General features: G+C 50.7%; 1 protein-coding gene across 2 annotated transcripts in view; it reads left to right on the top strand.

Annotated features, from left to right (window-relative positions):
- The window catches only part of GRIK3 (glutamate ionotropic receptor kainate type subunit 3), a 124,731-nt gene that overhangs the window by 62,504 nt on the left and 47,862 nt on the right, over positions 1-14,365 (top strand). For both annotated transcript variants that reach the window (XM_063355673.1, XM_063355674.1), the window contains exons 2-5: positions 4,750-4,926; positions 6,353-6,610; positions 7,968-8,149; positions 12,238-12,291. In XM_063355673.1, coding sequence (XP_063211743.1) covers positions 4,750-4,926; positions 6,353-6,610; positions 7,968-8,149; positions 12,238-12,291 — 671 coding nt within the window. The remainder of the gene's footprint in view (positions 1-4,749; positions 4,927-6,352; positions 6,611-7,967; positions 8,150-12,237; positions 12,292-14,365) is intronic.

Below are 14,365 nucleotides of genomic sequence, written 5' to 3'. Positions count from 1 at the left end.
AGCAGTTCTGAGGTGCTGTGAGGAAGGGCTCTGCTCCCGTCCCCCGTCCTCGGGGACCTGCCTGGAGGAGCAGGTGCTACACGATGGGTACCGGTCCTCATCGGCCCGTTTGCCGATGCTGTCCCCCAACCAGAGCCCATCAGAAGAGGACAAATTGCCTCGCCACAGCCAACCCTGCTGTTCAACAAGACAGATGTTTTGCGACCTTGGAGAAAAAACACACAAAATTTGGGGCAGGAGAGGTCCGCGAGAGGGAGGGGAGAGCTCCCGCGTCGCCGGAGGAGCTCAGGCTGGCTCCAGCCTCACTAAGAGCTATTTCAAAACAAGAATTTCTCCAGGATGTCACATGGAAGGAGACTGTCAGAAAGCTGTCTAAATGTGTTAACAACACTGTCAGCGGGGGAGAGAAAAGTGTTATCAGAAATAGTTGTTCTTCAAAGCTAAGTAACTCAGTGATTTTCTAAGGAGTAAAAGATAAGAGATCACACCACACACTGAGGGCTGTTGGAATATTCTTTCTGAGAATGAAGCTGTTTGTTTTGTTAAAAAGGGGAAGAGGGGAGAAAGCGAAAACCTGAAATACTTTGACTTTCTTGACTTAGCTTTTGACAAAGCTAAAAATAACTCCGGTTGCGTTCAGCCTGCGCAGCCGCAGCTCGGGATGAGCCCAAGCACTGGAAAAGGATTCCCATCCCATTGACCCAGCTCCGTTCCGGCTCCTCCTGGGGCCCATCCAAAGCTCTTCCAGCCTCAGCTCCTGGGGGCGGGAGGAGCTCAGCGCGTCTTCGCTTGGCGCAGACAGACTTGGGCCTGTTCTGATTGACATCCGCGGGATTGGGGTGTTTCGTGGGATCCAGATTTTACCCTGAACAGAGAGGCTAATTTTCTGCTACTCAGTTAGAGCGAAATCCTCTGTGTTTTGCAGCTAAAGCTCCCTTCTCGCGCAGCGCCTGCCCCTTCCCGGGGCCTGCCCTGCTCTTGCTCCGCTGGTCTGGGTCTAAAATAAGAGTTTCAGGCATATCCTTTGGATTCTCATTTTGAATTTTTAAACCCCCACCTCAGCAACAACATCAGTGGTCATCAAATAAAATAACATAAAATAATAAGAGGGCAAGTTGATCCTAATTGGCGTGTTTTCTCATTTGCTGATTGACGTTCTCTGGAGAGCCATTAGCCTGCTTTAAAGGTAAGAGACAACTGAGCGATTATTTAACCTGCCTGGTGATTGATATTTAAAATCCAGTCAGATGTAATAATGGATGACTCCGCCAAAAAATAAGTAAAAGTAAGTGATACCAGTTGATAGCGTTTGATCCTGTCCTCCCTGAGAGGATATCGACGGTTTGTGCTGAGGCATCTCCTACGGGCTGATTGCCAGACCCGGATCCCGTTGCGCTAAAGGCCGTACAAACATGGCATAAAAAGAAGGTTTTCAGGGAGAAATGTATATGCAAACAAAGGCAACCTGGAGTTGTTAAACCTCCGTTTGTGCTGAACAAGAGCTGGCGCTGCAGCAGGGACTCTGGGGGCTGCATTGCCCGGTCAAGGAACAGGCGCCGTCCCTTCCTGGGTACATCTGGAAGCGAATTCTCTCATGAACATCAGGAGGACGTTGCAAATCGTGACAGACCTCAGCACGGCCCTCTTTTATCCAGCTGCAAAGCTACGGGAGGTAAAGAAAGAAGGAAGGGGAAGCTGGGACCTGAACAGACAGAGGCAATACTGGGAAAAGGTCGTTAGCGCCGGCTCAAGTGAGCAGCATCAATTAATCTCCAAGACATTTGGAGATTAATATCAGAAAAAATAGGGTGGAGGCAGCAATGGTTTAGTGACAGACAGCAACGCTAAAGGACGTTTGGTTTACTATCTCAGATGAAACTTGTTTATAGGTAGCATATAAAAGTGGAAACTATTCTGTTGTTGGCTTTTTATAGCCCATTGACTCTCTGTCTTTTTATAAGAGTACAGTCCTGGGGAGGTTACTGGGGGAAGACCCGCACGCGATCACTCTCTCCGGGGAGCACGGGGAGAGCTGGCCGGGTTGGTTCGTCCGACCCCGTTGCAGCAGATTGCCCAGCTTTGCATTGCCTCGCCTTTCCCGCTGAGGAAAGACGCGGGGCCACAGGGGTCCCCCCCAGCCCGGTGATCAGCCGGCCGATGTCACACCCCTCGTTCCCTCAATAGCACAAGCTGATACTCTCCATTTTGCTCAAATGAAAAAGCTGCAACAATTATTTTCATAATTATCTGGCTTTTCAAATTAATGCCAGTTATGCTATGTAATCATGATGAAGATTATGCATTAATCAGCTGTTTCAAGCCGGTTATTAGGCTCTTTAAATAATGATCGGAATGAGCATCTCTGAAGGAGAGGCGCAGAAGCCACGAGGGACGGCAGTGAGCCGGGAGCTGCCGTGGGGCCGGGGCTGTGCTCGGCTGCAGACCCGCGTCCGACGCTCCCCGTCCCCCAGCGTTCCGAGGAAGGAGCAGGCTGTGGCATGCGGTGGCTGCTCTTCAACACCTTGGCACCTGCGGGAGATTTCCCCTTGTCCCAGTATATTCGGCACCCAGCAGTATCACCAGAAATCCATTCACCTCTGCCTGTCTGCTTTCTCACTGCCTGGCACTAAACTCAAGGTACTGGGTGGCTGCACAGAAAATTCTTTTCTGTCAAAAAGCCTATTATATCCAGTTGGATGTCTGGAACGTGAATTTATTTGGGATCAAACACCAATAATCCACATACCCAGTCCTTCTATATTCTATCATAATAAGACATGCTCCAAAGCAACCTTGAAAGCTCTAGGCTAGGAGAAAGCCTAATGTCAGCTAGTTGATAATCAATGTAACATGAACCCAGTTATCATTTCAGGATGATGCTAGAAAACAAAAAATCCTTTGCTAAAACGTTCTGGACAGTAAAGCTTTCAACGGAAAGACAAGGGATGAATCTCACGCTCGCTTTAGTTTTGTTTATTGTTTCAGCTGTAATATTCTGTATGAACTTTCTCTGCCCTAAGAAACTTAGACTGAGCTACCAGCATGTGCAGACTTTGAGATGGATGAATAATTTTCCTTGCACAGGTCAATAACCAAATGTTTTTGGCGTGATCCTGTGAGGAAGAGGCGCTTGGATACATTTTCTAGGCTCCTGCCTGTACTGCTAGGCATTCTATATTGATAACCTGGGCATAAGTGACTTGCTTGGCAACCACATGGGACTGAAATGGGTCTCCAGAATGAGCATTCGGCCTCTTTTTCTTTATTCCTCCCCCTATTACCCAAGTTAGTACTGAGATCAGTAATATTTATTTTTTTTCTGCCAGTGACATGCAGTGAACAGCTCAAATGGCTTTGGATGTTTATGACTGTAAATTAGTTAAGCACACACACTTTACAACTGGGGACGCAGATGCCAAAGTCTGCAGGAGGAGGGAAGTGACTTGCCACGATCATGGGGAGCAGAAGTCAGAGCCTTCTGCAACTTCCTTCGTGCCCTTGCTGTGACAATCTCCAAGCGTCGCTACTGCGGTTCCTCAGCCCATGGCTTCGGTCGGGTTCCTGGGAGGACACACAGACTATGGCTGTCAACAGAAACATCAGCTTGGCTCTTGCCAAAGCGGCGCTCTTGGCTTACACCAAATTGCCACAAACCCCATAGATAATGTGTTCTGGCTCCTGGAGGAGGATTCATGCAGTTGCTTGAAAACTAGGAGGGCTGAGAAGACATCTGTTGTCTAGAACAAAACATTTAGGTCTACCTTAAATTGAAGAGGAAGATTTTCCTTCTGCTAATGAACCCAGAGGCCATCTGTTACCAACTGCGCTTGCTTATCTCGCTCATCCATTAATTATTTTGGTTTACTTTTTAATAAGACAGAGCGAGGTTTATGTGTCTTTCCGTGGTTCTGGACGGGCGCAGGACGGTGCCGACATCTTCGAGACAAGGACACGCAATTACATAATTTACGCCCGCACTGAGTCACTTCAATTAGAGTGGCTGTCAGTGGGGAACCGGGGACAAGACTCACAGACACAGAGCCAAGAAAGCCAGCGATACTGTGACACGAGCTTGCTGCCCTTGGGGAGGTGTAATGGCATTAACAACTTTTGAACACGGGAAAGCATGCATTCAAGATGTGCATTATTGAGCAGATAAGCTGTAGGGCAGGCAAATTCAGAAGTCTCTGCTGGTCTGAATTAAAAACTTGGGTAACTAAACACAAGGAACAATAAAAGATGAGAAGGGCACTAAAAACGTCACTAAAAATAGCAAGCAGCAGTGCTGCACCGCCTGCCTCCTGCGCGAGGACGTGGAGATGGGTGGACAAGGCAGGGGGTCCAGCATGGCGCGGAGGGAAGGGCAGTGCCCTTCGTACCCCAGAGACTCCTCGGAGCCCCCACCTGGAGCATCTCTGCGGCTGGGCAATACGCCTGCCCGCAATTCCCACGGTTTGCTCCTAAAGTTCTATGGGAAGACACTCATCTGCCTCGTAAATATATTCCGAGTCTTTAAATTTGTCCCCTATTGCCCTGCAAAGCTGGCATGCTGAATGCTTTCATGGACCAGCACATAACGAAAACCCAAATGTTTTCACGTCTCTATTTCAGTCCAGGAAACGTCCTGGGAGCAAGCTTTGTTCAGCCTGCAAGTGCTACAGCCCTGCCGAAGAGTTTTCTCGTCCTTGCTATGTAAGATTAATAATCAAACTTTATGCGGCTTAATGCTGTCTTTGTCTTGTCTTGCAGGAGGAATCTTTGAGTATGCAGATGGCCCCAACACCCAGGTTATGAGTGCTGAGGAGCAAGCCTTCAGATTTTCTGCCAATATTATTAATAGAAACAGAACTTTGTTGCCTAACACAACGCTAACCTACGACATTCAGAGGATACACTTCCACGACAGCTTTGAAGCAACTAAGAAAGGTAAGAGCGCAGCACACTTAGCAGCTTTGCGGCCATTTAGTCATTAAAAAAAGGCACGGTCTGGCTCAAGACCCCCCAGCAGCTCACTGTGCCCTGCTCTAGCCAGTGATGGCGATGAGAACTCCTCCGGGAGCCGACCTTCCAGAGGAATTTTAATATAAGGGGAACAACTATTCTTTTTTTCCTCTGCAAACCTCACAAAACTCCTCTCAGTGTTTGCTTCTAATCCTGAACGAAGGTGTGTAGGCCATGCCTTTGTTTATTTTAGTGTATCCCTGGCAGTTTTAACATCCCTAGTGCAGAAATTCTGTTCTAACACACCACAGCCATTGTTCCCTCCTCTGGAAATGTCCCTGTGCCTCTAACCACTGGTCCAGACCCGTGCCTGCCAGAATTCCTCTGCCTCTCTTCACTGTTGTAATTACCTAATATCCATGCTGCTGTTAATGCCCACAAGTTTGTCTGTCCATCCGCTGACCCCTGCTGCAGGTCAGACTGCCCTGACGCTCGCCCTTCCGCAGCAGTGCCCTGTACAACACTGACCCCATCTTTCCTTCCCTCCCCATCTGACACCGACCCCATCCTTCCTTCCCTCCCCATCCAACACCGACCCCATCCTTCCTTCCCTCCCCGTCTGACACTGACCCCATCCTTCCTTCCCTCCCCGTCCGACACCAACCCCATCCTTCCTTTCCTCCCCATCCGACACTGACCCCATCCTTCCTTCCCTCCCCGTCCGACACTGACCCCATCCTTCCTTCCCTCCCCATCTAACACTGACCCCATCATTCCTTTCCTCCCCGTCCAACACTGACCCCATCCTTCCTTCCCTCCCCATCCAACACCGACCCCATCCTTCCTTCCCTCCCCGTCTGACACTGACCCCATCCTTCCTTCCCTCCCCGTCCGACACCGACCCCATCCTTCCTTTCCTCCCCATCTAACACTGACCCCATCATTCCTTCCCTCCCCGTCCGACACCGACCCCATCCTTCCTTCCCTCCCCGTCCGACACTGACCCCATCCTTCCTTCCCTCCCCATCTAACACTGACCCCATCATTCCTTTCCTGCCCGTCCGACACTGACCCCATCCTTCCTTTCCTCCCCGTCCAACACTGACCCCATCCTTCCTTCCCTCCCCGTCCGACACTGACCCCATCCTTCCTTCCCTCCCCATCTAACACTGACCCCATCATTCCTTTCCTCCCCGTCTGACACCGACCCCATCCTTCCTTCCCTCCCCATCTAACACCGACCCCATCCTTCCTTCCCTCCCCATCTAACACTGACCCCATCATTCCTTTCCTCCCCGTCTGACACCGACCCCATCCTTCCTTCCCTCCCCGTCTGACACTGACCCCATCCTTCCTTCCCTCCCCGTCCGACACTGACCCCATCCTTCCTTCCCTCCCCTTCCTCTTCCAGCCTGTGACCAGCTCGCTCTGGGGGTGGTAGCAATATTCGGACCTTCCCAAGGCTCCTGCACCAATGCCGTCCAGTCTATTTGCAATGCCCTGGAGGTCCCCCACATACAGCTTCGATGGAAGCATCACCCGTTGGATAACAAGGACACTTTCTATGTCAACCTGTATCCCGACTACGCCTCCCTTAGCCACGCCATTCTGGACCTCGTGCAGTATTTGAAGTGGAGGTCAGCCACTGTGGTTTACGATGACAGCACAGGTAGGTAAAGGAGGGGCTTTAAAGGAGGAATCCAGGGGATTATTTGTTGTGGGCCCATTTAGGAGCTTTTCTAATGAACCCTTTTAGAAGCAAAATGACCCCCCGTGCGGTGATCGGTGCGCGGGGACACACCGCTTCCTCGGCATTCAGGCACGCATTGTAGAAGGCCCTGGGATCCTTTCTGAAACATTTCATTCCCAAAGCGCTTAGGAAGGGGGTAACCCCCAGCACCACCCCGGCCGACAGAGGGTCCAGGGCAGGATTAATTGTCCGCTGGGGGATCTGGCTCAGCCCGGCTGGATTTGGCACCGCGGTGCCCATCAGCACAAGACCTGGCTCTGCGGCTGCCATTGAGGGGGCAGTTTCCCAGCTAAATGCAAAAGCAGGTCTGGAAAGTTTTTTTGTTTTCTGGCTAATTCTCTAAAACATAGCTGACAAAGTTTTTCACATAAAGCAAGCTGTTGACAGTTAAACAAAGCAAAGCACTGCACAGCATTATAGATTAAAAAAACCCCAAACAAAAGACACTTTGGATAGCCTGTCCAACCTAATTCCACTAAACCAAATGGTTTCTTTAGGGGAGGGCTGATGAGAACACAGTGTGACATTCCTGTTTTGCAAATGTGGGTCACAGTATGTTCCCTTCGTGGCGTATTCTAATGTATTTCTTCCACTATGCAGAGAGACACGCTTCTCTTTTCCTCCTTGCAATCGGCATCTGCTGAATTTCTTCTTGCGACATTAGATCCCAATAATTCCTGCTCAGCTGCATCCAGCCTGGCTTTCTACCTTCTGCGTAAAAAAAGAAATGAATTCTAAGGGTAGTAAGAAAGTTACAAGTTGTGATTAAGTGACCATTATAAACTATGCCACTCATAAATCTCAGCCCATATTAATTTTTTTTCTTCTGCTGTTGTGCATGGTAAATACTGCGGATTTTAATTTGTTGCATAGCTGATTATCATATTCTGTCCTTTCCCAAGGGCACATTTGCTTAAGAAAATAAGTCGTGATGCCAGAGCTGTCAAAGGTTAGGACCGATCTGCTGTTCTTTTCCTGCCTGGCGCAGGGACCCCAGCTCTGCCAGAGGCGGATGCAGGGGCAGCAGGGAAACGGCAGGGAAACCCACGCTGCCCCAGAACAACCGCTCTGGAAATATCTGGGGGTTTAATGGTTGACACATGACACCTTGGCTTGGATACGCCTTTAGCACCGGCCGTTTGAGGGAGGGAGGAAAGTCTTGATTGCATTCCATAAAATAACCTAGGAAGAAATAACTTGCGGTGATACCCAGCCTGCAGGGCCAAGGCAGACTTTCCTGTAACACTGTGGGTTTGTCTTTGTGCAATGCCTGAAGGGCTCATACGGCTGCAAGAGCTCATCATGGCCCCGTCAAGGTACAACATCCGCCTGAAAATCCGCCAGCTCCCGCTGGACACCGACGACGCCCGGCCGCTGCTGAAGGAGATGAAGCGGGGCAGGGAATTCCGCATCATCTTCGACTGCAGCCACCTGATGGCGGCTCAGATCCTCAAGCAGGTGAGCGGGGGGGCGATGGAGGCCAAGCAGAAGTGGCCGCCGAGGGACGCGGCGTACGGGGTGGCCGTGCTGCGGGGAGAGCCCTGCAGGCAGGGGTGCAGACCCGCGGCTTTCCCTCTGTCCGCAACCCGCAGCTACGCTAAAAGCTACCACATGTACATCCTTCAAGGATACTGTTGGTTTTCTACAGAAAATGTAGTTTTCACTGAAAAACTGGAAGTACCACAGGACAAACGTTACGGGAGCAGAAAGTGCCAGGCCTGTGTCGAAGGCAGCGCTGAGACCAGGCTGTTGTCCCTTCTCTGTGCCACCGCTGTCACTGCTCATTGAGCCCGGTACGAGCTTTTCATGCTTGCCGACTTCCAATATCTTCTTTCCCTTCTGTGCTACCTCATGCCCCCGGGTTTGGTTCTACGTGCCCACGCAGGGCAGGGTATAAAACGCTGCGTTTCAGTTCGCTGTTTCCGAGCTGTGCCCGGTCTGGTGTCTCGCTGCCGGCAGCCAGCCCCGGACCAGCCGGGCAGGGACAGCATCTTCTGTCCCTTCATGAGCTCCATGTGCAATTCTTGGACTTTAAGCCAGATGTCAGTGATTTTCCATTCATTTGGTCTGTCTCCTTTCTCCCCGAGTTCCTCCGCTGGCGTTTCTCGCAGACCAGCAGGTTTGCTGCTCACCCCAGCTCCTCATTTCCAAGTGCCTTTAGGTTTCAGGGTCAATATGAGGCAGAGGAAAACGCGCTCACACAGAATGCTAAAAACCAGCCGGTGGAAGTGTTGCGCATATCGGCCCAGCAAGACACTACCACATAGATTAAATAAATCCCCTGAAGGGCTGAGAAAGCAAGCGCACGGAAAGAGACTTCTCTTGCAGCCTGCTTGATGCAAAATAAAGGGAAGTGCTCAGAGAAATCAGAAAGCCTGGGAGGGATTATTAAAGAAAGCAATATAAGGGACTCATTGTCTCCTGCCTATTATTTTAACATGCTGGCTGTGTTTGGTGCTGTTCACTTATTATGCAGTTTATTATAGTTTATTGTGCCATCTGCTCTGCTCATCACTGCGAGTGTGGAGTGAGGAAGATGGAGGAGAGGGGGGACTAGGGGGAAGGAAGCCTTTCTAAGTCCTTCTGGCTGCTTCTGTGTGTGCGTTGGGGTTTTTTCAGGACCCAAAGCCATGGATTTGAGCTTAGCAATATTATATCGTGTATCTTTACTCAGGAAAAAACTGTTAAACATTTTCAGAGTTTGGGCAGGCTCACAAGCCCAAGCCATCCCCTGACTGGCCTCTGCACGCTCGCCCGCTCCAGTGGGCAGCAGCGGGGGGGTCTGGGCACTGCCACCCGTGCGTCTCTCCCGCTGTTGGCACCCCCATTTGCTGAAGAATTAGGGAGTTCAGAAACCTCATCTTCTCCCAGTTTTTCTACCCATATGAAGAAATGCACACCCTGAGGTGTCACCTTCACTTGTGAAACGGCTCTTTTCCATAGGGTCGGGTAGAAAGAGAGGGTCCCGGTCAGCACTCCACAGTGCCCTCCTCACGCTCTGCTCCGCACGTTCACTGGAAGGTGGAGCTGGGTGAAGCCAAAGCCTTCTCCTGGAAGAGGGGACTCTGCTTCTGCTTTGCAGTGTTAGAAAAGCAACATACAGAAAAAAAACCATGCAAAACATGTCAGGGAAGAATGGCCCAGTCTTCTGTTTGTCCCAGAAACAGTAACGTTGATATATTATTGCTATTATTTGCCTGTTGTAACATTTGGGTAACTACACCAGTTATCTCTGCAGACCTTTGGCTGCTGGTAACTCCAGGGAACGTCCCTGGAGCCTCTCGGCTGCGCTGCCCGCCCCGGGGCAAAAGGCTTCTCTCAAGACTCGTGCTAAAATTTCCACCACTTGGTTCTGATTTTAACTGCGCATCTTTAGGTAACATAAAACGGTTTGAGCAACTACAGCCTAAGGGAGCTCTGAGTAAGCACCCAGCACCCAGCCAGCCCACATCTTGCTCCCAAGTCATTTAAGGCGAGACGCTCCCACAGCGCACGAGCAGAAAGGCAGGTCCCTGATAATCCGGGTGGCTTTTTTAAACCGCATTAGTAAAACAACTCATGGGTTAGTAATCCATGGATAACAACACAAGAGCTGGCACAAAGATGCACAGATGACATTGCCACATATTGCTCCAGTCTGTGTTCCTTGGAGCGACTGAGACATCAAACCATTCATTATTTTACCCTCTTGGACAAACAAATCATTGTAGAAACCTATCACAGAGCCGGGCCTGCTCGTGAGACCTTCCCATCTGACCCCAGCTTCTCTGGACTTGCTCATTTTTGGTGACTTGTTAATGCTTTACATCTGTTCTCTGGCTTCCCAGCTTCTCTGTTCTCCTTGGCAGCTGCCTCTGAACAGTTGCTGCACTCTGCCGCGCACAGATGTGCCTGTCTTAACTTTAATGGGGCTCCCATTCTCAGCCTGGCGATTGCCTGTAGCTTATCCACCAGGTTTATCGTTTATTCATTTCCCCAGAAACCCAGACGTATCCTGCACACAGGCTGCCAGCACTGGGAAGCTGGGGCTCCCTTCTTACAGCAGGTCTGGACTTCTCATCTACCACTGATCCGGCTGTAGAACCTGAACTGGAATCTCACGATTTACTCTCGATTGGTTTCACATCATCTAATTGATGCTTCACGCACTGAGGTCCGGCTCCCCGCTCCTCCCGGCCGCGCCGCAGCCCCACCGGCCAGGCAGGAGGAGGGGGACGGAGCGGCGCATTCCGCAGGCAGCTGCCAGGCTTCCCAAAGGTATTTCCAGGCCAGAAAACGTGGGATAAAGTCACACTCTAGAGTTACAGTATCTAGGCTTATGATCTAGGTCCTTTCCTTTTCCCTTGTTTCTTGACATCTCGCTTCTTTTCAAACTGTCGTTTCCTTCCTCGGAGCTAAATTCTGCCCTAGTAATTCTAGCAAAACCCAAGGGAATCAAACATTTCCTGGAGGGACTTGAAGTGGCTTTCCCACCGGTGGAGATTTTAAAGTTCTCTTGCATGTTTTCTCCACAAAACATGCTCACAGATTCAGCATGACACTCAAAAAAACACGGGTGTCTCTTTCCCGTAGCTGCCACCAACTTCAAGGTGACCTTTCTCATGGACAGAGTCGCGTTCCCCTCCTGTTGCGCAGGGCCTGGACAAGGTCGTCCAGCCGAGGTTCCTTCAGCCCGCAGTCCCTCTGACAAACCTCACAGAACAGCATGTTCTCTCCACGGCTCAGTTATGCAAATCCCAGCAATCTGCACAAACCATCCTTCGTGTCGGGGCTGGCACACCCAGCGCTCGCGCTGGCCAAGAGCTCTCGCGGCTGGCCCACCGTCTCCAAGGGCGGAGGGACGGGAGATGTCCCCGCTCCCCATCCATGTGCCTCTACTTTTCCCGATGCATTTCTAAACCCGGCACTGCATTGGAGTCTGGCTGGTGTATGCGGGAAGGAGGGACACACAGAGAAGAGCTCTACGTACCGTTATATGAATGGACACTGAAGGGGAGGGGATGCAGAGCATCAGAAATATGATTTTAACAAATAAAAAGCCTTTTCCTTAATTTCTCAGCCAGTACATGGACTTGTAACCATAAGGACAGGCTGCCTTATGGTCGTTCTGCACAGGTTTATGTAAGGTTGCTCATTGTTTAGTACCTGAGAAGGACAAGCAACCCTCTCGCTCCCAGCCGTGCTGACAGGAGCAAGCCTGTGTCCCTGCAAGGTTTTGGGAGCACAGCGGTGTGCCGCAGTCGGTGTCCCAGCTTTCTGTGGCACCCAGAAATGCCACCAGCCTCCGCGAGAGCTGGACACTGAGGCTTTGCTGCCGTTTCAGCTGTTCGAGGACCACCGTTCAGCTGAGCACCTGAGCACGTGCCTCCCGCTGGCTAAGTACGTGCTGAACGGCTTCACGGGACTCATCCAGAATCCAGCTTCTGTGGTTCTGGGTCTGCCTCCTGCCGCAGCCACCAGATCAGCTCTGCGGAGTTTTATGTTGCATGACTGTTGGTATATTTTTGTATCCGCTCTTACTAACCTCCTTTCCCTGCTCTCTTAAGGCCATGGCAATGGGAATGATGACAGAATACTACCACTTCATCTTCACCACTCTGGTAAAGTATCTCATCTGTGCAAACGCATTTACTCTCACTGCCGAGCCGGGACGGGAATTGAGGAGGCAGGAGAGCGGGCTGGGGTCCCATCCTGTCACATCACACAGCTGCAGGACACGGGCGTGGAGGGGTGGGAAAAGCAGGGGAAAGGGAAGGCTGGTACCCTACAGAAGGCGAGACCAGGGCTGGACTTAGCTTCAGGTTAGAAGCAGCCCACAACAATTTGGTTGGAACATCTCCGCACCCGCAGCGCTGCCGGGGGCTCGTCCCGAGAGAGGTCAGTCTTTCCTGTGGCTGCTTTCGGGCCGGCTCACTGCTTCGGCTTTGCACAGACGCAGGGGCCGGGTTTATTGCCCCTCCCCGTCATTTTGATTTCAGTGCAGCTGCCCACGCACGGAAAGACGAGCATACGTGTGACTTTGGGAGGCTGCAGTCCCACAGACGGGATCTGCTGGGACCGAGTTTCAGTGAGAACTGGATGTGTGTTTCTGGGTGTTCGCCTAAGCCTCCCTGAAAGGCAGGAGCGGCCCTGCTGCGGTCAGGAGTTCAGGGCTGCAGGTTTATTTTGCATGAGAAGAGCCCAGCTTGAAATTAACTCTGCTCTCATTAAACACGGGCCAGTTCTTCTCTGACTCCAGGAGGCATTTGGGTTTTTGGCATGCCACTTTTGTTTCCGTTTAGGATGCTATTGTCTAATATACTGTTGAATTTTGTGTGATTTTGAAAAGCCAATTTATCTTTTTGCCTTTAGGAAAGAAGCAGACTAAACTAACCCTTAAAAACTGCAAAATTTATTTTTTGAATGCAAAAGACATTTTAATTACCCCTGCTGCCATTATCTATTCCAGGCAGCTTTAAGCATTTCCCAGATAACCTCCTATTAATCAGCCCCAGCTGAGCCTAGAGTACATTTCATGTGTAGGTACAGCCTGGAGGTGGGGAAAGAAGAATTATAATAAATTAATAGATAAGCAATCACAATTAATGCCACTTTCCTGAAATAACAGTTATATCATGGGAAAGATATTTTAATCTGTCGTTCCTTAAGGCAATGTTTTCCTAGCTTGCAATGCATGTGCTTCAGCTTCTACGGTACTAGACCCATGGGGTGCTAATGAATTAGTCTATTATGTTATACTGAATGTTTCTAAAAGGTCCCTAGTCAATACTGAGTACAGTGTATCAACACTTGGCATGAAACGCTTCAACATTTTGCTAGGCAGCAAGACTACACTTCACTGACTTCAGCATGAAGAGCCCCATCAGCCTTTTCTACCAGAGGAGGAGGAGACCTCAGCCTGACGCAGGCACAGCTCTCAGCTTTTACAGCCTGCAGGGTCCCGAGCAGCGACAACCCCCAAAACTCAACACTTGCAGGAATGTGAAAATGAGTCCTTGCAAATACACAAGTTTCCCCACTGCCTGCTCTCGCTTCTGCCGCTTACAGCAGCTACAGAGGGGCACAACCAGGAATCTCTTCCCGTGCCTGGAGTCGACATAAACAAAAATGAGACACCCGCCCTGCCCTCTCCCCATTAGGCACTAAACCAAACACTCCAGCCTTCCACAGGCGTTAACTCTTGTTAAACTCAGTGTACCTGAGGCTTGTGACACGACACGAGCGTGCACGTGTCTCAGTACCTCAGAGGCCGTTATTCCATGCCTCCCATCACAGCCATGGCCGCTCCTCCCAGCGACGGCTGCCCGAGCAAATCCGTGCCCAGGCAGGATCCTCGGCGATCTGCAGCTGGCACATCACCCCGAGCTGCTTTGCAGGGCAGCAGACGGAGGATGTCCTTCCCGCACACCTCCTCCTGCAGCTTCCCCCTGCGGATGCGGGATCTGGCGAGGGCTCTGCCTCTGAGACTGATGAGCCAAAGCTGGGGGCTTTGAACTGGGGAGGGGGGAGAGCACGTGTACGAAAGGGGAAGAGCTGCACAGAAACACGCAGAATGAAACTTCCTTAAAGGTAGTAGGATGGAGGGGAGAATTAATTTGCAGTACGGAAAATAATGAGTGAAAGAGAATGTAGATGAGGTGGAAAATAGAACCAGATGTTTCATTTTGCGGCTGT

The sequence above is a fragment of the Chroicocephalus ridibundus genome, chromosome 19 (genome assembly GCF_963924245.1).
Source record: "Chroicocephalus ridibundus chromosome 19, bChrRid1.1, whole genome shotgun sequence".
NCBI lineage: Eukaryota > Metazoa > Chordata > Aves > Charadriiformes > Laridae > Chroicocephalus > Chroicocephalus ridibundus.
This window is presented reverse-complemented; position numbering and strand designations above follow the sequence as displayed.